Below are 27,838 nucleotides of genomic sequence, written 5' to 3'. Positions count from 1 at the left end.
GGAACAGTTCATCTTTTATTAAGGTAAGTGAGGCACTTGATAGGGATTGTTTCTCCTCACGAAACAGTAGTCACAGTACCATATGACATGAATACAAATCCTGAGCTTAGGTATAAGGGAATCTTGATTTCCTTTTTAATTTCGTAAAATTGGCAAAAGCCCACATATCACACAATCCATCTTAAGAACACATTCCAATATGGTGCATTTCTGATTCTCTCAGTCTCCCCGGCAGTAACTTCTCTTCCACAGGATATATATGTAAAGGCAGACAGGAGTTTTCATTAGTGAAACACTGTTTTATCATGAAATAAATTGATTAAAACTCTAGAAGTAGGTCTGTGTACCAGATAAAAAGATGTATCATACACGCTCAGGACATAAATCAGGTACCTCCCAGGAACAGAAATCCACCATGAGTTTCCAGGTCTGGGTTAGCTATCCTCCTTTTGTATCCCACCAAAGCGTTTCGGCTCCTTGGAGCCTTTTACAAGGACACCTGTTCCCGATTTATCTAATATAGGTTGCGCTAAACCAACTTTTTTGTGAATATCTATTTTACAGGTGTTTACAGGTGAACACCCAGTTTCTATTAATATTTTTTTAATTTATTATTTCGCAAAAGTATAAAAAATGTGGATTGTGATAAATATGCTCTTTAGTGAGTCTCTCTATCCCACCCTCTACTCTTCCCTACCACCAACTGTCTTTTTTTTATTTATTTTAATTTTAATTTTTTTATATTATTATTGTGTAGATGGATATCCAGTGTATTTTTGCAACTTTTGTTATCACTGTACAGTGCTGCGAACACCTTGCGGTACCCAATAAAAATAATAATGACCCTCAAACAAGACCTGTCGGATCCACCCTTGCCATTAATAAATTCAGCATAGGTACAGTAATTGCAGCGTTATATTAAGTGAGACGTTTGTGAGCAGAGCATTTTGTAGCAGGTGAGTGCGGTCATGTTTGAGGATCTGAATTGACAGACCTTTAGGGGAGTTACGAGTCTTTTTTCCTTAAGCCATCAGCTGGGCAACTGGTTATTTCAGCATTGGACGTGTATTGCTTTTCTGCAAAACGTTTGAAAGCAGCTGCGAAAATGCATCAGGATTGACACAGGCTATTTTTAGAATGCTTGGAATGTGACTCGCATTTATATGCACTGCAGAACAATCACCTGCTATACTTCATAACACTTTCTGGAATTACCCCTTTTTTTTAAGATTGCTGACACTTTTTTTTCTTTTCATCCCAACCTTTGGAAGAGATTTATTTATTTTTTGATTGGTTTTTGCTGTATTTTACGACAGATTTATTTTCTTCTTTAGGGTTTATACCGAGCTATAGTAAACTCTATTATACAATTCCCCGTGCAATTTCTATTTTTAGCTCAGGCTTTTTGTCTTTATTCTCTTTCATCTCCTCTCTTTTCCATGTCAGCTTGTCATTGTAATTATTTTCCTGTTGAATTAAGGAGTTCACTGAACGTGATGGAAAATTTCACTATTTAAAGGAAAAGTGTCATAAAAGCAACTGCAACCCAAAAAAGTGATTAAATTGAAAAACACTGAAGGGAAGATAAATGAGGTCGGACACTTATTTGAAAAACATTCACATTTTACCTCAAATGAATCCTCTTTATACCCAATATGGACATTGGATCACAATATTCTATGTTTATTCAAGATGAACTACTCATTACTTAAATCTTTTTACATGTACAGTACCAGTATACTGAAGGTGCAAATAACTTTTTTTATCATTATATTAATGGTAACTAAATAAGTCAATCATGTTCTCTTTCTCTCCTCTGCGGCAGGGGAAAGGTGCTTCCTTAAAGCAATAGACAGTTACTGACATCCAGCCAGTTTTGCATTGTAGAAATTAACTTTGATTCATGCACAGTGGCAGGGCAAGTGATGTCACAGTAGCTCAAATGACTGGACTGTCACATTTTTGACCAATATATGATCCCTGTCTTAAAAATGAGCAAGGGTTCCAACAGTCTGTAATGGTCAGGAGGCAATACTTAACTCTGTAACAATCCTGCTGTTGAATCTCAGGTTAACACTGATCCATGCATTGTAACTTCTTGGTTCATAATTGCGCGTTTCACATTTTATGTGTTTTTTTTTGTCTTTTAACTGCAAATAGAGTTTCAATGACACCTATTTATACATATTTTTTTTCTTGCAGGTTTGCGGTGGTCCTTCTCAGTCTGTTCAGCCAGTGGTAATTCCGAAACCCATTCAACATGTCATACACACCCCTATTCAACCAAGTTGCCCAGGAAGGGGCAAAATAGCAAAACTGTTGAATCCTGAGGAGATGACCTCAAGGGACTATTACTTTGATTCCTATGCTCATTTTGGCATCCATGAGGTAAGAAGAATATGTTTAAATTAACCCTATGCCACCTTCTAGCAGTTGGCCATCTGTGCGCTCAGAAGCTAACGCAGTCTTCAGTTTCTTTGGTAACCTGCTGAGCCTCCTACTTGGGATAATTTGCATTATAGCAGCCAGGCCATGAGCATATATGTTTATTATAATGCACACTGTAGAACACCTTGGGTTTGCAATAGTGTGACTCCACGTTCTACCAGCGACTTCAAGGTGCATACCTGAACTCCACTTTCAGGAGCTGTCTCAACAAGATGGATGTATCTGCATGTGCACACTATGCAATTGCAACCTTTACATTAACGTCCATTGTATGACACCTTTAGTGCCATCCTATTTCATGAAATACACTTTTCACTTGTTCTAATACAGGCATGTCAAACTCAAAATCCCAATCGGGCCGAATATTCAAGGTCTAAAGCTGGCCACAGACTAGACCAACTTACATCCAACCAACCAACTAGTTGATTGGTTGTAATAAAAATCTGGTAACGGAGGAAAACAAATGACACTCAGCAATTTTCTCCCAAACGCCGGAAAATGGACAAAAACTGTTGTTTGAACAAATTGTTTAGATCAAACATTTAACAAACTTGTCTGAACGACCATCTTCATCTGTTTTCTGGCATTTAGGAGCAAATTGCTGATCATCAGTTACTCCCATATGTTACCAGATTTTCATTCCAACCAATCAACCGGTTGGATGAAAGTTGGTCTAGTGTGTGGCCAGCTTAAGAGTGTGTGGGCCGCAAGAAAAAAAAAAGTCTTGTAGTAAGCTAGAATGGAAAAAAAATAGCTTTAAGGGCACGTGTCTAGGCTGTGAGGCTGGCTGAAAGTCTAATGAGCCGGGAGACAGAATTCCATAGATTAGGAGCAGCTCAGGAGAAATCCTGAATGCAGGAGCATGATTTGGTGATCAGGGATGAGTAGAGGATGCAGCCATTAGCAGAGCAAAGCAGGCGGAAGGGAGTGTGTGAGGAAATGAGGCTGGAGGTGCAAGCAAAAATCTGAGTTATGTGCTTCCACAGAGATAGTCGCCGGCTAATCGAGGGCTCCTAACTAAACTTTATACGGGAACAGAAGCCACGTGGTACAGGCCTCAGCTCCTTGGGTCTGATCCAATGTGTTATAGTTTATTTAGTGAAGTCACTAGCAGGGAGATTCCTAGAATCTTTTTCCTCTTTCTAACCCACGTAACTGTTGTCATTTAAGTGTGGAGGGTTTATAGGCAACAGGAAACCCCCACAAGTGTGCACCTGTCCAAATGACACTTAGAACTATACTATGTTGAGTGTGAAATTCTTTCAGCAATGAGATACTGGATGCAGCCCAAAGCTAGTATATCACAGACGGAGAGCAAAGCAATCTATACACAGCTTAAATAAATGTACTCATTCAAATTCTCAAATAGATGATATCATGATGTCTATTGTGTCAATTTCATTTTCAGTATAACTCATGTAAAAGGAAATTTGCAGCTAAAAGCTACTTGTCAAGTTCAATATACTTTGAAATGTTTGTAGATTTGCTGTATTACAACAAGGCAGTTTGGTAGTGACAATGTTACACGTAATAAGTGGATGCTTCTCTTCTGTATCCTTTTGTTAACACAGATTGGTAAAGAATTCATGAGATGTTGCTTTGCATTTGTCTAATGAACATGTTCAATAAAAGTAATATAATATTCCTGTTGAATATAGTTGCATAGCTTACTATGCACATAGAGAAACATTGCTATTTTCTTTGGCTCATAGCTACCTTTGCCCATCAGGCCATAGTGGATATTTACGAATACTGGTGCAGATGATAAAGGTGCCCTATCCAGAGGCTCTGGGAGGTCTTTCTGGTGCCGGTACTAGGGGCATAACAAATCTCATACGGTGTGTGGTCATAGTGGATACTAGGGAAATCTTTATAAGTTGCGCCACCTGCTGATGGGGCATGTGGCCACACCTTCATGGTGACATGGATCTATACTGTATAGTAGAAGAAAATACCTAACTGGTTGCTATGGGTTACAGTGCTTTTTTACTGTGCACCAACTTTTAGAAGTGTCCCATGTGTGTCAATCCCCAGGGCATTTTTGGTTTTATTATACTTCTAGTTCAGAACATATTGTGCTTCTTGGTTGGTCCTGCGAGTCTTCACATTGCCTGTACTTTATCTATTTGCGGATTGCATGATTTCACACTGCACATGCCCAGAACAGTCATATGTGCCCATGCAGATTTGCGTGATGTTGCCATTTATACCTGCGTGCGCCTGGACAGGTGGGACAAGCGTAGTCCGATCACAGAACAGACGTTTATGAAATTGTGACTACATACAAGCTGGCAATCAGACGCATGTGTGAGAAAGATGTATTATTTGTAGCTGGTCAGGGATAAGTGCAAATGCACTAATGATAACAGCGGTCACCAGCACTAGTGAAGCACTTTATTTGGCTGATTGCGAATGCAGCGCTGATGGATACTGTAGGTGCTTTTTTCATTGCTCGAGCTTGTATTATGTTTTGTGTGCCTGTTTTAGCTGATTTTATTTTCCGTACATGAGACAGAGAGGTTTCTGCTGTATTGGAGAGGTTTTAGAAGTTTTATGCTGCCTTTGAATGTGTATTTCACAAGCAAATCAAATTACTAAATACATTGGCTGAAGTCATACTTGGCTATATATATCCCTTCCCCCCCGCTGATGGGGGCAATGCCCAGAATTTCTTGCCTTTAGGCTCAGTCTCCTTGTGGTATAATGCCGTGAATCTGTGAAGAGGGTTGGGGTCTAAATGATATGATTCTCATAGTCATTTTGGCCCCACCTCCTCATTATAGACCAGTAATTCGCTGCATTTTGCTCTTATGCTGGCCATACACTAGTGCGATTTCGGGCCGATTGACCAATTTGCAATGCGTCGTACGATGAATTGTGTGGAAACCGTGTAGTATTTAGGTAGGTACGATCCGCCGCTCTTAAAACATACCATATGATCAGATGTGTTGCCCATATTATCTATTGTAATCGTATGCAGAACGTGCCGTGTATTTGTGCATGCGATGCATTGTGCGTCCGACCGGCGTCATTTCAGTGAAATTTTTAAGAAATGTGTGTTCTTTCAATGACCTTCCCTCCTAAACTGCAGATCGATCGTATCGTGAGATCGTATGTACATCGTGTGTCAATCATGTGGTGGGACTGCCAGGGAGTCCAAGGGAAATCGTAAGATGAATCTTATCTTATGCTGGTCGTACTAGTGTATGGCCAGCATTAGTCCTGCTCATTTCATTAGTCTCCTATGCCTGTGGGGGAGCGATCAAGCTGATCGCACCCCCCACTGGTAATGCGCCGGACTGAGGGGGCTCACAGCGCACCCTGCAAAACTTTTTTCTTTTTCTTTTTTACCTAAGAGGGCGTGGCCATGACTCCCGCGATTAGGCCACGCCTCCTTTTACTCGAGCCTGGCGTGGCTCTTGGTGGGCCTGCATACACATATTCAGACATACTTCCAAGAATACATTTTGGAAAAAAGTAAATATATGTATATTTGGTATAGCAAGAAAGCTATTTGCCAGTTTCATATATACATTAGCGCTATTCAGGGCCGCCACCAGAAATTGTGGGGCCCGGTACTAATAAAATAGGCAGGGCCCCCCTTGGGAGAAAGCTTAGGGCAAGGAAGGCTGAGCCTTATTGGGGGGGGGAGGGGCAGGGTAGGAAAGGCTTTAGTAGGGGGGAGGCACAGTGGAGGGACGGCTGTTAGGAGTAGGGGAGACTGTCTGGACTTGGGGGGGCGGACGCACAGTGAAAGGAGGACTTATGTACTTACCTATTTACTGGTCCGGAGAGAGCGGGGCCCAGGTTGCAGGGCCGCAGCAGTGCAGTTATGCACCGGCAGCCAGCTTGAAAGCATCGGTGGCACTTCAAATATGGCACTGACCGCGAGCCAATCACAGCTCGCGGACCAGCAGCCAATCAGGAGCGGCCGCTGCTGATTGGTTGTCCCACGAGCAGCCAATCAGGAGCAGTCGCTCCTGATTGGCTGCCGTTCCGCGAGCTTTAATTGGCTCGCGGCTGGCAACTTATTTGGAGCTGCCTGCGTAGCGCTAGGTCTTCTCCCTGGCTTCCCATAGAATAGTGACCAATCCATTAATTCCGACATCCGGACCCCCTCTCTCTCCGGGCCCGGGACTACAGGCCCGGCAGTCCCCCCCTGATGGCGGCCCTGGCGCTATTGGTCTGTAGTCAGGGCCGCTGAGACTTCGGGGTGGGTGTAGCCACTGGAGGGGTGCGGCTGTGCCCTCTCATTGTGTACACACACATGGTACACGTGTGGAGGTATGGGTGTGGCATTGCTGTTGCTCTCCCAGGCCCTATAGACACCTGGGCTGGGGTCATTTGTGGCCCATCTCTCAGCACCCCTGTGTGAGGGGGGGGGAGGGGGATTTCAGTACATTAATTAACTTTCACATCATCAATCACCAGTGTGAAATAAATGTATACTCGTAAAACATGTATGCAGAACAACTTATGTTCAAAACAGCTATTTAAAACTACAGTGTGAAATATACCTTACTTTAGTTTATACAGTACTGCCCATATATATGTACAGTTACATTTCCAACCTCTTTTTTTTACATAAATTAGTTTGAAAAGGTGATTATGCATTTTAAGAAATATGTGTTAGCCCTCACGTTGGAATACAGCTTGTCATTGGTTAGTTAGCGGCTCCAGTGAAGTCATGAACCAGGGCCACAAATAGTACAGAACAGCTACAAAATCTGTGCTAATTGTAATACCTCCATGCCCTTAACCCACAAACTCATTCTTGCATTGCTGCTAAAATGGGGTCTTTATTTAATGATCCAAGTCAGGGATTTGCGATATATATTTCAGAGAAATATGGCAGTGTTCTAAGAATAGCTGAAAACACTAAGGGGCCGAGTGACGCTAAGCCGCGTTCGCTCGATATGGGCGATTGTCGCCCATATGCGCATGCGTATAAGTCGCAGTGCGCGTGCACAAACCAGTCACTGCGATCGGGAATCGTGCGCTCATTGTACACAGACTGAGCGCTACTTTGAGTGATAGATAGTGATAGATAGTGCCGTTTGTGGGTGGTAACAGGGGAAGGTGCTTGTGAACGGGGGAGTGGTGGCGCGAACGCAGGTGTGTCTGGGTGACAAAACGGCATTTAATGGACGTCCATAATTAGCATGGAAGCGTCATTGTACACGTCACCTGGTTGTAATTCAGCCTGCAGTGATCACAGTGGTTGCAGTGGGGTAGGGTCTACCTCAAGCGTTGTGTGCAGATCCAATGGCTCTCGATGTTACTGATTAATCGTACATTTCCTGGAGATGACGTGTGCTAAGAAAGAAAAGTGGGCGTCTTTACACCGGCGTGCACTCACCCTGCCGTCGCTCTCTAAGATATAGAGGGTGTCCTTAAGCCAGACAGTGTGATCGCGGAATTTGCATATCTAGCCCCTTTTGGATGCAAGCGATCACGGCTTAGCCTCCGGGTCTGAATCAGCCCCTAAGTTTCACAGTAAGCAAGGTTTCTAAGGCAAAAATGAACACTTTTAATAAAAAAATATACTGTTTTTCGGGAGCGTCTAAACTAGATTATACAACCCTATATGGGATCCAATTCCCCTTTCTTATAGTATAATTTTTGTCCCTATTACATAGAGTGTTGTGAGGTGATAAGGGTGAAGTTTTGATTCCTCCTATCAGGCCGGCTCGCTCTGAATCAGTGCCCTCCTTTTCTTTTTTTAGAGCGGCCTCCCGGCCCATCGCATAGCTGTGGGTGACCACCCACACCTATAGCGAGCGGCCAAAAAGATGGTCGCGATGGTCAAGACCAACGCGACCATCGGGCTTGCGTTAAGACCCTTGTGGGTAGGGTCTCGTTTCCGCAAGCCCTGGAGTGCTTTCGGCTCTATCAGAGCCGAAGGCACTCCCACTGACATCACTTGTGATGTCAGTGGGGCCAGCCCCAGACGGTTGGCGTTCCCATGGGAACGCCTCCGTCTGGGCAGCCACGCCCCCGGCACGCCCACCAAAAGGGGCGTGCTGTCACTCACCATCGACAGCACGTCCCCTTTGGTACGAGACCCATAGCGATGGCTTGGCCGTTGCTATCCGGGTCTCGCGCATGCGCACGACGGAGCCGGGTTCGTCGTTCGCATGCGCACTAGGCCAACATCGACCCGCTTGCGAGCGCTCAGCGCTCGCAAGCGGGTCTGAATTAGGCCCTGAGATCAACCAAATACAACTAATAACCCTCTTTTCTTTTAGTACACAGTTTTATTTGTATTGTTTTTTTAAAACATAAAATCATATTTAAAACTTAGGGGGAGATTTAATAAAGATTAGAGAGAGATAAAATTGGAGATAAATAGCACCAACCAATCAGCTCCTAAATGTCACTTTACAGGCTGTGTTTGAAAAATGACAGGAGCTGATTGGTTGGTGCTATTTATCTCCAAATTTATCTTTCTCCAAGCTTTATTAACTCTCTCCCTTATTCTCACATACTGTATACATAGATATCTTGACAATTGTGGGACATAAGTTAGTACACTTGCTGTCTCCCTTTATAGGGACAAGCTCTTCTATAACAGCTTGTAGGGCCCACTTTGGACCTTGATATCTTGTTACCCAACGCGTTTCGTCATAAATGACTTCCTCAGAGGTGTTGCAATGGTGTATGTGTAAATCCTAGTTGGGCTTCAGATAATTGTATGCCTCCAAACTCTTAACCACATTTGTGGTGCAAATCTGAATACCATTATTAGCATAGGATCAAACAGTCTCTCAGCCAGTCCATCTTGTTAGCAACTGGTTATCCACTTCCACTGGAGATTTAAATCCCAGGAAGGTTGGCTTTTAGCCTAGACTCAAAGGGTTATATTTACTAAAGTGCTGGTTTTCAGAAGTGGAGATGTTGCCCATAGCAACCTAATCAGATTCTACTTAACATTTATCCAGCTCCTTCTAGAAGATAATAGCTAGAATCTGATTGGTTGCTATGGGCAACATCTCCACTACTAAAAACCCGCAATTTAGTAAATATACCCCAAATTGTCAGTCTCTCAGTTCACCAGTCTGGAAATGACTAGTCCTGCAATAATAAATTATATACTACATAATCCCTCCACCTTGCTTTAATACTAAGGGACAAATTTATTAATTATCTGGTTCTATGTCGCCATGGTGGTGGTGTTGGGGTCCTTCTAGCCACCAGTTACTCCTACCAGCTAATACCCTCTGAACCATCCCTTACATTCCCCACATTTGAGGTTCATGCTATACGCCTCTTCCAACCAGTAAACCTCAGAGTAGCTGTCATTTACCGTCCCCCTGGCTCTCCCTCCAAATTCCTTGACAACTTCGCTTCCTGGCTCCCTCACTTTCTCTCCTCAGACCTTCCCTCCATTATCCTAGGTGACTTTAATATTCCTATTGACATTCCCACAGAATCCTCTGCAGCTAAACTCCTTACCCTCACCTCTTCATTTGGTCTCGCCCAATGGACCTCCTCACCCTCCCATTTGAGTGGGCACTCACTTGACCTGGTCTTTACGCACCGTTGTGATATTTCTGATTACTCCAATTGCCCATTCCCCCTCTCTGACCATCACCTTCTCTCTTTTAACCTATCCCTCTCTCCTTCCCCTCCTCTAACTCCTAAAGCTACAATTACTAAGCGTAATATTGAGGCTATTGACACTGTTGCCTTTTCCTCCCTGCTGTACTCTCTTCTCTCCCCTATCATTTCTCTCTCCTGTCCTGAACAAGCTACTTCCCTGTACAATTCCTCCCTTACTTCTGCTCTTGATTCTGTTGCTCCAGCAATAACCACTCACCCTCGCAGATCCACACCACAACCCTGGCATTCCAAATGCACCAGATACCTACAAAAGTGTTCAAGAATTGCAGAGCGTCAGTGGAGAAAGTCACGCTCTAAGGCTGACTTCCTCCATTTCAAATTTATTCTCTCTTCCTACAGTGCTGCCTTGTCTCTCTCCAAACAAACATATTTCAAGAACCTCATCTCCTCCCAGTCCTCAAACCCCCGGCGTCTCTTTGCCACTTTCAACTCCCTACTCTGCCCTTCCCCTCCTTGCCTTCCCTCCTCGCTCTCTGCCCTCGACTTTGCCACCTACTTTACATCTAAAATTGACTCCATACGTGAGGACATCATATCCCATCTGACCCTCAGCACTCCTCCCCCTCCTTGCCCTTACCACCCCTCCCCTTCTGTCTCACCAACTCTGACGTCCTTCTCCCCTGCTTCTGGAGAGGAAGTCATGGCCCTCATCCGGTCCTCCCCCCCCTTCCACCTCCACTCTTGACCCTATCCCTTCCCGTCTCCTCTCCCACCTGTCTCCTTCTGCCTGTTCCCATCTGGCTCACCTCCTTAATCTCTCCCTATCATCTGGCACTGTCCCTTCTGCATTCAAACATGCTCTTGTCTCCCCCATTCTTAAAAAACCTACCCTTGATCCTAACATACTTTCCAACTATCGACCCATCTCTCTTCTCCCTTTTGCTTCCAAACTCCTTGAACGTATTGTCTACAACCGCCTTACCACCTTTCTTTCTTCCCACTCCCTCCTTGACTCATTTCAATCTGGCTTCCGATCTCTCCACTCCACTGAAACTGCCCTCACGAAAGTCAGCAACGACCTCCTTGCTGCCAAATCCAAGGGCCACTACTCTCTGCTCATTCTCCTTGACCTCTCTGTTGCATTTGACACTGTAGACCACCCTCTCCTCCTGCAAATCCTTTACTCTCTCGGTCTACATGACACTGCCCTCTCCTGGCATTCCTCCTACCTCTCTGATCGTTCCTTCACTGTGTCCTCTCATGACTCCTCTTCCCCTCCACTTCCACTAAAGGTAGGAGTTCCCCAAGGTTCTGTTCTTGGACCTCTCCTTTTCTCCCTATATACATCCTCTTTGGGTGAACTCATTAACTCCTTTGACCTCCAATATCATCTCTATGCAGATGATACTCAAATTTACCTTTCCACCCCTGAGCTCACCCCTGAGCTCCTTAACCGTATCTCCAACTGTCTCTCTGCTGTCTCTTTGTGGATGTCCCAGCGCTTTCTTAAACTTAACATGTCTAAGACTGAGCTGATCATCTTCCCACCCTCTTCCACTACATCACTTTCCACAATTTCATTATCTATTGATGGCACAACTATCTCCTCTAGCCCCAAAGTGCGCTGTCTTGGAGTTATCCTAGACTCCTCCCTCTCGTTTAAACCGCACATTCAGCACCTCTCGCAGTCCTGCCGTTTTCACCTAAAAAATATCTCCAGGATTAGACCCTTCCTCACCCAGGATGCCACTAAAACCCTCATCCACGCACTGGTCATATCCAGATTGGACTACTGTAACCTTCTCCTAGCTGGCCTCCCAGTCTCTCACCTCTCTCCACTACAATCGGTTCTTAATGCTGCTGCTCGGCTCATCTTCCTCTCCAGACGTTCTACATCTGCTTCCCCTCTCCTCCAAGCCCTACACTGGCTCCCCTTCCCCTTCAGATGCCAATTCAAGGTTCTTACATTCGCCTACAAAGCCCTCACCAAATCCTCTCCCGCATACATTTCTGACCTTCTCTCCCTTCACACTCCCGCCCGCCCACTTCGCTCAACTAATGCATGCCGCCTCTCTTGCCAACTGATTACTTCCTCCCACTCCCGCATCCGAGATTTTGCCCGTGCTGCTCCCTACCTTTGGAATGCTCTCCCTCTCCCCATCAGACTCTCCACCTCTCTACAAATCTTCAAACGGGCTCTCAAGACCCACTACTTCATCAAGGCCTTCCAGCACTCATCCTAACCCACCTCATGCTCTTTCCTTCCCATCTTCCCCTTCTGTGTCACGCCTGTCTGTCTGCCCTTCCCCTTAGAATGTAAGCTCTCACGAGCAGGGACCTCTTCCTTCATGTGCTTCTCTTTACATTTTCTTCTACTCTCTACTCCCCATTAGGGCACCTAACACGGGACCGCCAATTCCCGGCAGCTTATTGTGAGTGCTTTAATCACTATTTCAGCAATGTATATAAGTTGTGTCCTTGTCCTGTACTGTAATGTACTGTATGTTACTTGTTTCTTGTTCACCCATTAGTTGTATGTACTATGTAAGGCGCTGCGGAACACTTGTGGCGCCATATAAATAAAGGATAATAATAATAATATACCCAATAATTATAATTTCTTATCGCTGCTATTCGTGGCTATAAGAAATGAAAGATCACCTTGATGTTTTTTAAAAACACAGGCAGGGTCAGGGGCTTAATTCTCCTTCAGGATATCTCCAACAATTGCTGCTGTTGCCCCTAGGTACATTTGGTAGATACTTAGGATTTGCAAGTCATTCACCCTCACCCCCCCCCCCCCCTCCAACAAAAATAAAAAAATAGTAGGGTTAAGGGGAGGGTTAATACTTACAGAAATCTGATGGGATTCTGACTGTCGGAATGCCGCTAGATACAGATACCGTCTTATTTCATCCTTTAAGACATAGTGGAGGGTACTCCTTCCGAGTGCCTAGACAGCAGTGTGTGACCTTAAATATGAAAGAGTCTAGACTACTGTATTAGCAGATTATAAAAGTAGGTAGACAGAGAAAGGAATATAACATGTTAGGTTGGATAGCATTGCTCAGTAGGGATGTTAGGAGACAGAGTGAAAAGTGATAAGGTACCAGCCAATCAGCTCCTGACTGTCATCTCACAGGCTGTGTTTGAATAATGACAGTTGAGAGCTGATTGGCTGGCACCTTATCACTTTTCACTCTGTTTCCTAACACTGCTTAGTAAATAGACCCCAAAGTCTGCTGGTTGATATGATGGCCCATTATTTTTAGGCAACATTTTAAGAAGGCAATAAGCAAATACTGTACATTACTAATATAGCATATATGAATATCATAATACCATATACTATTTGTTGAGCGTACTACTCCAAGCCATCCAATTAAATTTCAAGGGTCATATTGATGTACTATTCCAGATGACTTTCTATTCTCTTCAACATAATCAAAAACCATTTATTACCTATAAGGGCATGATCCCTTCTCTGCTAGCCAGCAACATTCCTTTGCTATTATCTTCTGTAAAACAACTGTCCTAATTGTAGAGAACTCAATACTGATATTAAGACGAGCATATTTGCAGTTTCATCACTGACCCTTTCCAGTATCCATTAATATCTGTAGCTTAAAATGGGCTGATATAAAAGACAATGCTTATTCACAGAGGATAATTTCTCCACCACAATTACTGTGCCTCACGGAGGTTAATGTGCGAGCATGTCTGATGGTAGAAAGATCGTATCCTGTGTGCCAAGTTATAACCTTTTCCATACATTGTTCTATACTAAATGGCAACCTGAGTGCCTAATGAAACATTAAACTTATTATTCTCTGCTGAGCATGATCTATTACTCTCATAGCAGATAAAACCAGAAGCAGTAGCTAATTCACACTACAAGCGCTCATTCAGAAACCTATGGCAATTTTATTGCATCTATCAAATGTGCAGAACCTCTCCTGTCATACTTAGGTATACTCCACAGTTTTCACTATAAAAATTCTAAGAAAAATGTAAAGAAAATATTACAAATATCTCCTTGGTATTATTTTGCTCATTTTTATAGTAAAAAAAAACAAACTCTGGAGTAAAAAGTGTAAGGCAGGTGAGGCACTGCCTCCCGTCTACCTTTTCCGCAGATCAAAAAAAACCACAGCAAATTTCCAGCACTATATACTGCTGCACCTTTGTATAATGCCAAATTAACCCTTGGGCTCATCTATGTATCTGTAAAACTGGCTCTGATACTAGCCAGGGCCTCCCCAGCCATTTACCTCACCGCACGTCACTGATGTTTATGTATAGCTTGTATATAGTTTTATTTTTAATGTATCATTGATCATCTACAGTACTTACTCCTCAAGAGCTGGAACTGAGACAGGCAATGGATAGGCTGAGTGCAATGATGGCGTTTTCATGTAATTGTGTAATAATTAGATGTGAACGCATCCGCCTTTATGCATTTTAGTAAGCGACTCTCCCACGGGTACTGGAGGGCTGATACAATTATGTGTAATCATTGCCACTATCTTGTTGCTTCTGTTCAGCTATGTGTGTACTATCACTAACCCCTCCGACTGACTAAGGGCCTGATTCACTACCGATCGCAACTGCAATTACGCATGCAATTGGCCGATTGTTGCATTCTGCGCATGCATCACAGTGCGCGTGACGCGAACCGGCCGCTGCGATCGGGACTGTGATCGCAGTGACTACGCAGACCCATCACAGAGTAATTGACAGGAAGTGCCGTTTGTGGGTGGTGACGGGGGGGGGGTCGGGGAAATGCAGGCGTGCCAGTGCTTTTGAGCGCCGTTACAGGGGCGTGCATAAATTATCCACTGCGATGCCATACGAAGCTTGAGGACTCATATCGTGCGATAAAGTTAGCTATGTCTGAGTAAGGTCTGACCTTGGGCAAGAGTGCATGAAGCTGCGATGGTACTCCATGTTACCGATGGTTTCGCCGTCTTGCTAAATATTATGGATGTGTGTAAGGTAAGGTGGGCGTCCTTGTGTTGTGCTGTGACGGCATAGCGATCGCAATGGATTAGCATACTATCGCAGTTGAACTGCATGCGTAATCGCTATTGCAATCGCAGTTGTGCTCCGTAGTGAATCCGGCCCTTAGACCATAGCATCACTATGGTATATCAAGATGGAGGTCCGATGTAAATATACGTAATGATGATGGCGATACTAGCAGCACTATTTAATTGCTTCTGATTGGCTGCTTGCCTACTGACCACTCCAGCTGATAGTATTTCATTCATTAGTATTTTTGGCTGTACCATATTGAGTTGCGGCTGTCTACTTGGATTTCTTAGTTGTCATTTTTCATCTAGACTTCGAGCGGAGAGAAAATTTCCAATAGATTTATAAAGGGGTAGATGATAGACTTGAGGGTGTTTGTATTTCATTAGGTTTTATAAGGAAAGTACGACTTTTGGATTCATTAATGTCATTATTCTGTCTTGGGCAATGATGCTTCATTACATTTTAATGTGCAAGAATAGGAAAATGCACCTTTCACATTTAATACTAACTGTCAAACTGCATCTCTATGCTATCTTGCGGTGTAAGTAGATGCATGAGTACATTTCTGAGAATTGTGTGCTGAGAGTCTGTACTGTCATTTGGTGGCCTCTATGCAGTCACGACTCCCCTATACATACTCATGCGAAAGTATTGTAGAGTAGTTGTCATCACTATAAGTGCGCCTTTGCACTAGCCCTATTCTGAGTGCACTAGCCCTATTCTGAGTGCACTAGCCCTATTCGTCTGCATTCAGATGCTCAACTCTGAATAGCCAACAATTTCAACTGCACACATTTGGAATGCATAGAGGTCTATGTACTAAGCTTTGGAGGGAGATAAAGTACCATCCAATCAGCTCCTAACTGTCACTTTACAGGCTGTGTTTGTAAAATGACAGTTAGAAGCTGATTGGTTGGTACTTTATTTCCATCCACTTTATCTCCCTCCAAGGCTTAGTACATAGACCTCGTAGCCTACAGACTCCCAGTTGCCACCTAGTGACGTGGCTGTGACGAATCATCCATAGTTGCTCAAAACTACATACACCTGGCTATAGAGCAAGGCTAAAGATACATCCAAAAGACGGGGTTGCATGCAATTCTGAATCCTCCCCTGTGTGTGTGTAGTCAGAAGCACATGAAATGGTTCACTCCACCTTGGCTCTAGAGAAGATTACGTTTGATTCACTTTGATGTAAATTTAGGGAGTCATTTACAGTTGGACGCTTTTTGTGCTGCAAAAAGAGATCAAAAGAGCTCAATGTAACCTCTTTATACGTAGAGGCTTCATTGTGGAGTGTAGCGAGATCCTCTACAGTGGAAACTTGGTCTGCATTGCTAATGTGTTATTTAGCAAAATGCCTGTAAAAGCTAAAGCCTTAGCAGAATTGTCTGCCAAAGCATTTCCTCATGAGACATCATTAGTATTAGAGGTGCGAGCTGTACATTTGATGATCGCAATCTCAGGGGGTAGAATAATGTAATCTAGTAACTGGTTATCATGAAGACCATTTATTTTTATTCTAAGCCTCCAGATGAAAAGTAGCCCTGTTGTTTCCAGAGGTATCTAGAGTCATGACGAAGTCCCGCTCTGGGGGCAGTGGCAGTTGGGGCGTGCACCTGTCAAACCATAATGCAGGTGTCTTAAGGCGAGGTCAGGGAGGACAGAAACCACTGGTGGAGCAGAAGGGCTGGGTAAGTCTGGTGTCAGTGAAGATATCCACTGACTTGACTTTTGCCTTTTTTGTGACAGGTCTATAATCTCTCCCATCTGCTGAATAGATAAAGGGTAGGTCACCACTGTTAAATACTTTGTGTTTGGAAACCACAACATAACCAAGATAATAATGTGAGGATTTCATCATTTATGATGTTAGCAGCGGCTTTTACCAACATACAGTTACAGTATCTGTTACATTTTCGACCAGAGGGTCAATGCTGTTGCTAAAGGGCCAGTGTTTGGTTATCTATATTTTCATGTTAGAGTCATATTTCTGTGACAAAGCTCCTAATGCAAATTGATCCCTTTTGTGAGAGAACAGTGTCGAAGGCATGGAGTATTTTTGGCAGTCCAATGATGGGAGCATTCCTACAGTATATAGGGGTACAAAATATTCAGTTTTCTCCAACTGAGGAAAAAGAAATATTGCAAACGTTTTCACACATAAGTGGTATACTTATCAACAAGTTTTAGAACTCGTTGCATATGATAATTGGCGCTCCATCCAATGGAATGGGATTGAAATGCCGGCGGCTGTTTATGCCGACAGCGGATGCCTGACGGGATCAAGACATGGGCAGGTAAGTACCTTAACCTTCCCTGCCCCCCCTAACACTCCTTCCCCAGTGCCTAACCCTAACCTACCCCCTTAGTGCCTAACCCTAACATACCCCTGGGGGTGCCTAACCCTTCCCCCTAGGGATGCCTAACCCTAATCTCCCCCCCAAAGCTAACCCTAACCGTGCTAGACTCCCTAATACGAACCACCCATGGTTAACGCAAAGGGCGCCCCGGACTTACCTTCGTTTGGGATGGTGTCCTCGGCGTTTCGGCATCTGGATTATGATAGGCATCAGTATTCCAAAGCCTATCATCAATACCTAGCCGGCATTCCACTCCCTATACATCAAACAGTACTTGCGCAATTTTTATCCAAAATGGAGGGGTTTGTTTTGTGCAGCGTGCCATTGACTAAGTTGCACTAGTTGTACTACTTTATAATGAGTGCGAAAGTGGGTAGAAATAGCCTGCTGTGTGCAAAGAGTATATTTTGGGAATGGATTAGCTTGAGTCAAATCGATAATCTAAAGTACATGTCGAATGTTGTCTACACCTCTTCATTTACCTATAAAACTTTCAGCGGTTGTAAAAAGTCTAGAAGTTTTCCTAGAGTAGACAGATCTAGAAACCTGAGCAGAACAGTCGGGTCATTTGATGGAAAAGTACAAAAAAAAAACCCTACAGTCTTTTCAGATTTAATTTTTGAAAAAAATTAAATATATAGAATCTTAAAATTATAGTTTTTATTTTATCTCTCCCAGTTTCTACATATTGTATACTATACACATCATGGAATATGCCAAAAAAAAAGTCACTTTAGATAATATCTTCAAAAGGAATAGATTATTCTAAGCAGATGTTTCTTGTGCTACCAAACACAGCTGTGAAAACAGAGATTATCCATAAAAGTAGAATAAATAATAATAAACGTAAGTAGATAAGGAATGGTAGGAAAAGATAAACTGAAGAGATGATTTTGAAAAAAATAAAAAATCCAATTTCTTTCTGAATGTCAGTAGAGCGAATCCTTGACAGACGCTTAATATTTTGCCATTTACTAGTCGACACATTCACCTAATGCATCTAGAAAGACGAAGAAAGATGGATTCAAGTTTTAGATAATTGAAACTATTAAACAGGAAAAAAGGGGATATAAAAAAATAAATAAAATAAGGGTGGTTTATTCCAATTAACCATCTGCTATGGGAAGTAGTTTGCCGATCTTCGTGCTGTCGACAGTCAATGTCGACAGCCTATCAATGGGATAAAATCGACACTGTTGTAATTTTATTTAAAACATTGTTTTTAACAGTGTCATCATTATAACTTTAATCATTATACTGCTGACACCCTTACAATGCTTTAACATTACAACAGTGTCATCATTATAACTTTAATCATTATACTGCTGACACCCTTACAATGCTTTAACATTACAACAGTGTCAGCGTTGTCCCTTCAATATCATACTGACCACATATGGGCTGTCAACAACATGAAGATCGACAATAAGTACATACCTTGTGATTTGTTGTTGAAAATAGAAACAAGCATTGCAAAACAATGACTCTAGATAGATAAACGGAATTGACACTCACAAAAAGGAATTCATGAAAACAGGTGCATAGAAAACTGGTGCTGTAAACCATAACTACCTGCCAACTGCATTAGATGACAGAACTAAAGGTAGATGTACTAAGCCTTGAAGATAGATAAAGTGGATAGAGATAAAGTACCTACCAATCAGCTCCTCTCATTTTTCAAACACAGACACATTTTTTAACGAAAAACAGGCGAAAACGGCAACAGGCAAAAAAAATGGAGAAAAGTCTTCTCCAACCCAGCCCAGGTGAGAAAAAATGCAAAAACACTATTTATGTCTAAAAATGTGGGGATTTCTTTCAGAACCCTTTGGACACCTCTACCCCTAATGATAAATCACTGGGAAAAAAAATTGTAAGTTGAGTACTTTGGCGAAAATCGACCGTGCAAATTTTGGGCGAAAAAAAAAAAAATTGTTGAAAATGGTTTTAACATATTGGGGCTGATTTTTCAATGGGCGGTATGGATGCGTCAAGTGTTATAAATATCGCACGCAGTCGCAGCAGGCGTTTTTTTATGGTGTTTAAAATTGTGCTTTGTGTTTTTACGACACGAAAATATACTTGCACCCACTTTAACGTACCCCCAATTTACATGGGACAGTAATTTCCTGGAAAAACATAGCTTTCTATCCTTTTTCAACGATTTTGCTGTTTTTCCCTGTTTTTTGGCAAAAAATTCCACCGTTTTTTTTTTTTTTTCAAAATGCCCAAAAACGGCTGATTTCGCCGCTACTTGAATACGGCCATAAGGTCTATTTACTAAGTCTTGGATGGAGATAAAGTCAATGAGATAAGGTACCAGCCAATCAGCTTCTAACTGTCATGTCACAGGCTGTGTTTGAAAAATGACAGTTAGGAGCTGATAGGCTGGTACCATATCTCTGTTGACTTTATCTCCATCCAAGGCTTAGTAAATAGACCCCTATGACTCAGTACATCTCCCCTACATTCTGATGTATTGCTATGTGGTTACAGGAAAGTTTTCCTGTGCTCCAAAATTCATAAAAGTTCCTCCTATGACAATATGTCCTAAACTTTCACTGTTCACGGCATCCTTTTGCCTTTCGGCACCCCTAGGCTAAGGAGGAGAATCAATTATTGGTGACGTTCCATTGAAACATTGCGCACTAATACAGCACAAATTATCTTACAGCAAAACTGCTTGTTTTTCCTTGCACCTCTATAGAGTGTCGGCAGGGACGGACTGGGGCTGCTAAGGCATGCGTGCGCCCACCTTAAAAAGGCATGGCCTCACGGGGGCCTACCGTGAGTCACGGGGCATGACCTCATGGCATGCCCCCGTCTATCAGTATCCCCAGCCGAGCAGAGCGTCGGGAGGTGGAGCTACTCAGCCAGGGTTTGACGCCAGCATTTGCCAGATGGGCAGTCCAGCCCTGGGTGTGGGCAAAAACAACCAACGTTTTCCTGCCGTAATAACCCGCTATGTGTATGCAGACAGAACCTTGCACTTACTTGTATCTCTCTGCAAGATTCTCCAAAGAAAGATTCAAATTCAAAAATTGTACTTAACTGCCATGTTTAGGGTCAGTCATATCACCAGTGCATTTCTGTTGTCCACGCTGATTCTGGTCGCCAGTCACCAGCTTTGGTTTTCCCTTAAATGTGGAATAGAAAAGGAGGAGAGAGACACGAAGATGGGGAAAGCGGAAGATGACGAGGGGGAAGAAGGTGTAGTGAACAAGGACAGTGGGTTGTGGGAGCAGATGGAAGAGAAGTAGGTGGAATAGATGGAATGGGGGATAATGGGAGCCGAACACCCATGGGTGCAGAGAGGGTTGGGGCGTGAGTACAGATTGCTCTGGCTTGATGGAGGGGCCCAGGTCAGCTGCTGAGGGGAACAAATGTCTCCCTTTGCAGTGCAGCAAAGGGGTACAAACAGTATTTCGGAAGGGTATGGCTACGTCTCCTTCTAGCACCTGTGCCCCGATTAGCCCTCAGCGGCTCATCGACCCTGCACTCACACAGGGTGGACAGAGACACAGGTACACATACAGGTTTGAGACAAGAGTGAGAGATATAATAAAAAGGTAGTGACAGTTACAGAGTGGGGGAGCAGAGACACAGAGGATGGGACAAACTTGAGGGACGGGAAGAATGGAGTCAGGGGTGGGCAAGGGGGAAAAGGGGACACTACTTACATAGATGTCTACCTGTAGCCAGGATTCTGTTGCAGCAGCCTGTGACGATGAGGAGCAGGCGGATATAGGAGGAGGTGGGGGCGGAGTCACGCAATATGGTCTGTGCCTTGTGTAAATAACATGGTTTTGCCATTAAACTAAATGCCTCCTTAAATCTCATGACTAATATACCGGTCATTACATTTGGCCCATATAGTTTTCCCTTATAAAATATGTGAATAAATGGCTGCAACTTCATATAAGATACCTGCGACACTGAGTTAAGTACTATGAGCTGGAGGGATCAATACGGAATCAGCTAATAGGAATAGTTATAGAATGGTAATAATCGTCATTCTCAGATCTTATCATTGTAAAAACACTTCCAAAGATGCATTTGTACAGCTGTGTCCACGCTGAATTGTGTTTCAACTACTTGAAGTTACTTGAAATTCTTGGACTATGTCAAAAGCTAGTTTGTCCCTGCCCACCCAACATCCCTGCTCACCCAACATCCCTGCCCACCCAACGTTCGCTGCCCACCCAAGTTTCGCTTCTCCAAGAACAGAGAGATGCAAATAAACAATACACAGATAAGTATATAGGCACATATACTCAGTGCCAGATTAAGGCCCAAATGGGCCTGGAGCTGAAATTTATGGAGGGCCTATTGTATGCGGCCGCAGTGGTGTGATCAATGTCACAGGGGTGTGACTGATGATGTGGGGGTGTGACCAGTGTGTTGTGGATGGTCTGTACAGGGGATGTGGCTAGCACCATGTTGGGCATAGCTAGCGCCTACCTTCAACCACCCCAATGACCCTCCCCTTTTTGCATATATATTAGTGTGTACCCCCCCACACACACACACATATTTTGGTAGGCTGATAGTAGTCACCTATCGCACAACCTTTAAGGCACAGGTGTAAGTATTGCTGCTTATACTACACTACCTTACCCACCACCCACTGAATTACCTTTCACCCATCAATCAATGCTGTATACAGAAACTTTTACCCACTACCACTCATACAGACCATCTCTCGAACACTGAAATACCTATCATTCAATATCACTCACTGACCCCATATTTCACCAACTTTAATTCCTCTCGCCACCACTCCCTGACCCTAATGCTGAAACACTGATATACCCCTCACTCACCATCATGCCCTAACCACATAACAGACACACAAATACCCCTCACTCACATCATGCCCTAACCACATAACAGACACACAAATACCTCTCACTCACATCATGCCCTGACCAAATAACAGACACACAAATACCCCTCACTCACATCATGCCCTGACCAAATAACAGACACACAAATACCCCTCACTCACATCGTGGCCTGACCACATAACAGACACAAATACCCCTCACTAACATCATGGCCTGACCACATAACAGACACAAATACCCTCACTCACATCATGGCATGGCCACATAACAGACACACAAATACCTCTCACTCACATCATGCCCTGACCAAATAACAGACACACAAATACCCCTCACTCACATCATGCCCTGACCACATAACAGACACAAATACCCCTCACTCACATCATGCCCTGACCACATAACATACACACAAATACCACTCACTCACATCATGGCCTGACCACATAACAGACACAAATACCCTCACTCACATCATGCCCTGACCACATAACAGACACACAAATACCCCTCACTCACATCATGCCCTGACCACATAACAGACACAAATACCTCTCACTCACATCATGGCCTGACCACATAACAGACACAAATACCTTTACTTACATCATGGCCTGACCATATAACAGACACACAAGTACCCCTCACTCACATCATGTCCTGACCACATAACAGACACACAAATACCCCTCACTCACATCATGCCCTGACCAAATGACAGATACACAAATACCCCTCACTCACATCATGCCCTGACCACATGACAGACACACAAATAACCCACACTCACATCATGCCCTGACCACATAACAGACACACAAATACCCCACACTCACATCATGCCCTGACCACATGACAGACACACAAATACCCCACACTCACATCATGCCCTGACCACATAACAGACACACAAATACACCTCACTAACATCATGTCCTGACCACATAACAGACACAAATACCCCTCACTCACATCATGCCCTGACCACATAACAGACACACAAATACCCCACACTCACATCATACCCTGACCACATAACAGACACACAAATACCCTCACTCACATCATACCCTGACCACATAACAGATGCACAAATACCCCTCACTCACATCATGCCCTGACCACATACAGATACACAAATACCCCTTACTCACATCATGGCCTGACCACATAACAGACACAAATACCTCTCACTCACATCATGGCCTGACCACATAACAGACACAAATACCCTTACTCACATCATGGCCTGACCACATAACAGACACACAAATACCCCTCACTCACATCATGCCCTGACCAAATCACAGATACACAAATACCCCTCACTCACATCATGCCCTGACCACATGACAGACACACAAATACCCCACACTCACATCATGCCCTGACCACATAACAGACACACAAATACCCCTCACTCACATCATTCCCTCACTACATAACGGACACACAAATACCCTCACTCACATCATGCCCTGACCACATAACAGACACACAAATACCCTCACTCACATCATGCCCTGACCACATAACAGACACACAAATACCCCTCACTCACATCGTGGCCTGACCACATAACAGACACAAATACTCCTCACTCACATCATGCCCTGACCACATAACAGACACACAAATACCCCACACTCACATCATACCCTGACCACATAACAGACACACAAATACCCCACACTCACATCATACCCTGACCACATAACAGATGCACAAATACCCGTCACTGACATCATGGCCTGACCACATAACAGATGCACAAATACCCCTCACTCACATCATGGCCTGACCACATACAGACACACAAATACCCCTCACACACATCATGGCCTGACCACATAACAGACACACAAATACCTCTCACTCACATCATGGCCTGACCACATAACAGACACACACATACCCTCACTCACATCATGCCCTGACCACATACAGATACACAAATACCTCTCACTCACATCATGGCCTGACCACATAACAGATGCACAAATACCCCTCACTCACATCATGGCCTGACCAATTAACAGATGCACAAATACCCCTCACTCACATCATGGCCTGACCACATACAGATACACAAATAACTCTCACTCACATCATGGCCTGGCCACATAACAGATGCACAAATACCCCTCACTCACATCATGCCCTGACCAAATAACAGACACACAAATACCACTCACTCACATCATTCCCTGACCACATAACAGACACACAAATACCCCTCACTCTCATCATGCCCTGACCACATAACAGACACACAAATTCCCCACACTCACATCATACCCTGACCACATAATAGACACACAAATACCCCACACTCACATCATGGCCTTACCACATACAGACACACAAATACCCCATACTCACATCATGGCCTGACCACATACAGACACACAAATACCCCACACTCACATCATGCCCTGACCACATAACAGACACACAAATACCCCTCACTAACATCATGGCCTGACCACATAACAGACACACAAATACCCCTAACTCACATCATGCCCTGACCACATACAGACACACAAATACCCCTCACTCACATCATGCCCTGACCACATACAGACACACAAATACCCCTCACTCACATCATGGCCTGACCACATACAGACACACAAATACCCCTCACTCATATCATTCCCTGACCACATAACAGACACACAAAAAACGTTTTCAAAATCTGACATAAAAAGAAAAACACCAATAGAAAATTTTATAACATTTTTAATATCTTAAATGAAATTGTCCTCTCAGTGACCCGTTGTTATTTGCTTCTCCTCCCGTTGGATGCATTACGCAGAAGCTTCTCTGTTGCTGTCTTTCTATCACTGGCCTGGGACACAGGGGTAGCCTGTTTTAGAGGGGGTACACAAAATGCAAAGGAAAAAATGGCACAAATACAGTATATACATACTGTATATACACAGGTAAACAGACTATATATTATGATTGTAATAATAATGTTAGTGTAAAGGCTACCTATTTAAATATATTAGCCTTTATTCTAATATTACTATTGCAGTCATAATATACATTATATTTAGATTATTCTTTCCATCTTACATGTTTTTCTTTATGTTGTCCTCCATCCTTTGATATGTCTGATTGTGCCACTCTAGGTCTGTATGTCCTGTATTGTTTGCCCCCCTCATCTGTATGTTCTGTGTTGTGCTACCCCCTCATCTGTATGTTCTGTGTTGTGCTACCCCCTCATTTGTTTGTTCTGCATTGCGTCCCCCTTTCCCTCCTGTGTGTCCATTATTATGTTCTCTCTCCCTCCTGTGTCTATTATTATGCCCCATGTCCATTAGTATGTCCCCCTCTCTGTGTCCATTGTTATGTCCCCCTCTGTGTCCATTATTATGTCCCCCTCTGTGTCCATTATTATGTCCCCCTCTGTGTCCATTATTATGTCCCCCTCTGTGTCCATTAGTATGTCCCCCTCTCTGTGTCCATTGTTATGTCCCCCTCTGTGTCCATTATTATGTCCCCCTCTGTGTCCATTATTATGTCCCCCTCTGTGTCCATTATTATGTCCCCCTCTGTGTCCATTATTTTGTCCCCCTCTTTGTGTCCATTATTATGTCCCCCTCTTTGTGTCCATTATTATGTCCCCCTCTTTGTGTCCATTATTATGTCCCCCTCTTTGTGTCCATTATTATGTCCCCCTCTGTGTCCATTATTATGTCCCCCTCTTTGTGTCCATTATTATGTCCCCCCTCTGTGTCCATTATTATGTCCCCCTCTTTGTGTCCATTATTATGTCCCCCTCTTTGTGACCATTATTGTGCCCCCCCCACTGTGTCCATTATTATGTCCTTCTCTCTGTGTCCATTATTATGTTCCCAACCCTGTGTCCATTATTACTCCCCCCTCCCTCTGTGTTCTTTATTATGCTCCCACTCTGTGTCTATTAGAATGTGCCATCCCCCTTCTGTATCTATTATGCCCCCCCTCTGTGTCTGTTATTATGTCCACCCGTCTGTGTGCATTATTATGTCCTACCCCCTATGTGTCCCTTAGTATGTCCCCCCCTGTGTCCATTATTATGCCCCCTGTGTCCATTATTATGTCTCCCCCTCTGTGTCCATTATTGTGTCTCCCCTCCCTGTCTCCATTATTATGCCCCCTGTGTCCATTAGTAAATTCCATCCCCCTGTGTCCATAATTATGTCCCCCCCTGTGTCCATTATTATGCCACCCCATCTGTGTGCATTATTTTGTCCTCCCCCCTATGTGTCCATTAGTATATGCCATCCCATTCTGTGTACTTTATTATGCCCTCTCTCTGTATCCATTATGGTGTTCTTCCCCTTCACCCCTCTCTCCACCCCCCCATTCCCCTATAGTTCACTTACCTTCTTCTTTCTTGTCTGTTCTTCTGCCTCGGCTCCTACTACAGGCGTACATCTTTCACGGCTCTTCTCCCCACTGGAACTGATAGGAAGATCAGGTCAGGTGCTGTTGGTGTCAGGTGCGTCTCCTCCTTAGTCCACAATTATGTCAATGGCTGCAGCCACTATAAGAGCCCCGGCGTGGCGGCGGCTATGTGACGTCACATGGCGTGATGTCACATGGCATAGAGGAGGAGCTAAGGCACACTACGCGGCGCAGGGAGGGCTTGTGAAGCGAAGCCTTCCACTGCGCCGCTCTTTCAGTTTATATATGTAAGGTGGACTGGAGGTTCTCCAGGGTGGGCAGGAGGGGGAGGGGGGTGTGGACAGGAAGTTGCTGTTGGGAGTGCAGTTCAAAAGGGCAGGACTTCGGACGGCCATTAGATCTGACAGGTAAAAAAGTTGTTCCTGTGACTGTCTCCAGCAGATTCTCCTTGATAGTGCGGGCCTATTTTCATGGGTGGGCCTGGAGCTGCAGCTCCACCCGCCCCATTGTTAATCCGGCCCTGCATATACTGTAAGGTGTATCTTACACACACACACAAAAAAAAATGTTTTATATGACTCAAAATGAGCCCTGTACTAAAGACTAGATCTGCAGGGAATCTGGACCTCATTCAGAGTCGGTCGTTGTGGCCGCTTGGTCATAAGGGAAAAGGGGCCGGATATGCAAATGAAGCGCTTGCAAGTTGCGTCGTTAAGATGAGATCGTTAGCTAGATGAGCGAGGGGAGGATGCGGCCGCAAGACAAAAAACACGCCCCCTACTCGTTCCCATTACACGTCATCTCCGGGCATATAAGGATTAATCGTCGGGAACTATCGGAGCTGGTCGTAGACCTTAAGGTTGACCATACCCTCTACGATCAAGTCAATGTAAAAACCTCCCATGTCACATGTGCCATGACACTACTTAGTTAATTATGCACTCCCATAAAACGCCGTTTGCATAGTCAGGCACGCCTGCGTTCGGATCTCCACTCCCCCGTTCACAAGCACCTTCCCCTGTTACCACCCACAAACGCCTCATCCTGTCACTCAAACTAACGACCTGGCCAAGTTGAAGGAGAGAGCAATTTCCGATCGCAACAGCTAGTTTGCGCACGCGAATTGCGAAACTTACGCATGCGCTGTTTTGCGAACATCGCTGGGTACGACCGAGCGGCCGC

General features: G+C 44.0%; 1 protein-coding gene across 2 annotated transcripts in view; it reads left to right on the top strand.

The window, feature by feature from the left end:
• PRMT8 (protein arginine methyltransferase 8) overlaps window positions 1–27,838 on the top strand; it is a 281,239-nt gene that overhangs the window by 144,094 nt on the left and 109,307 nt on the right. For both annotated transcript variants that reach the window (XM_088478992.1, XM_088478991.1), the window contains exon 2: window positions 2,203–2,388. In XM_088478992.1, the coding sequence (XP_088335118.1) occupies window positions 2,203–2,388 (186 nt within the window). The remainder of the gene's footprint in view (window positions 1–2,202; window positions 2,389–27,838) is intronic.

Source organism: Taudactylus pleione, unplaced genomic scaffold, assembly GCF_031769625.1.
Source record: "Taudactylus pleione unplaced genomic scaffold, aTauple2 ptg000225l, whole genome shotgun sequence".
In the NCBI taxonomy this organism is placed as follows: domain Eukaryota; kingdom Metazoa; phylum Chordata; class Amphibia; order Anura; family Myobatrachidae; genus Taudactylus; species Taudactylus pleione.
This window is presented reverse-complemented; position numbering and strand designations above follow the sequence as displayed.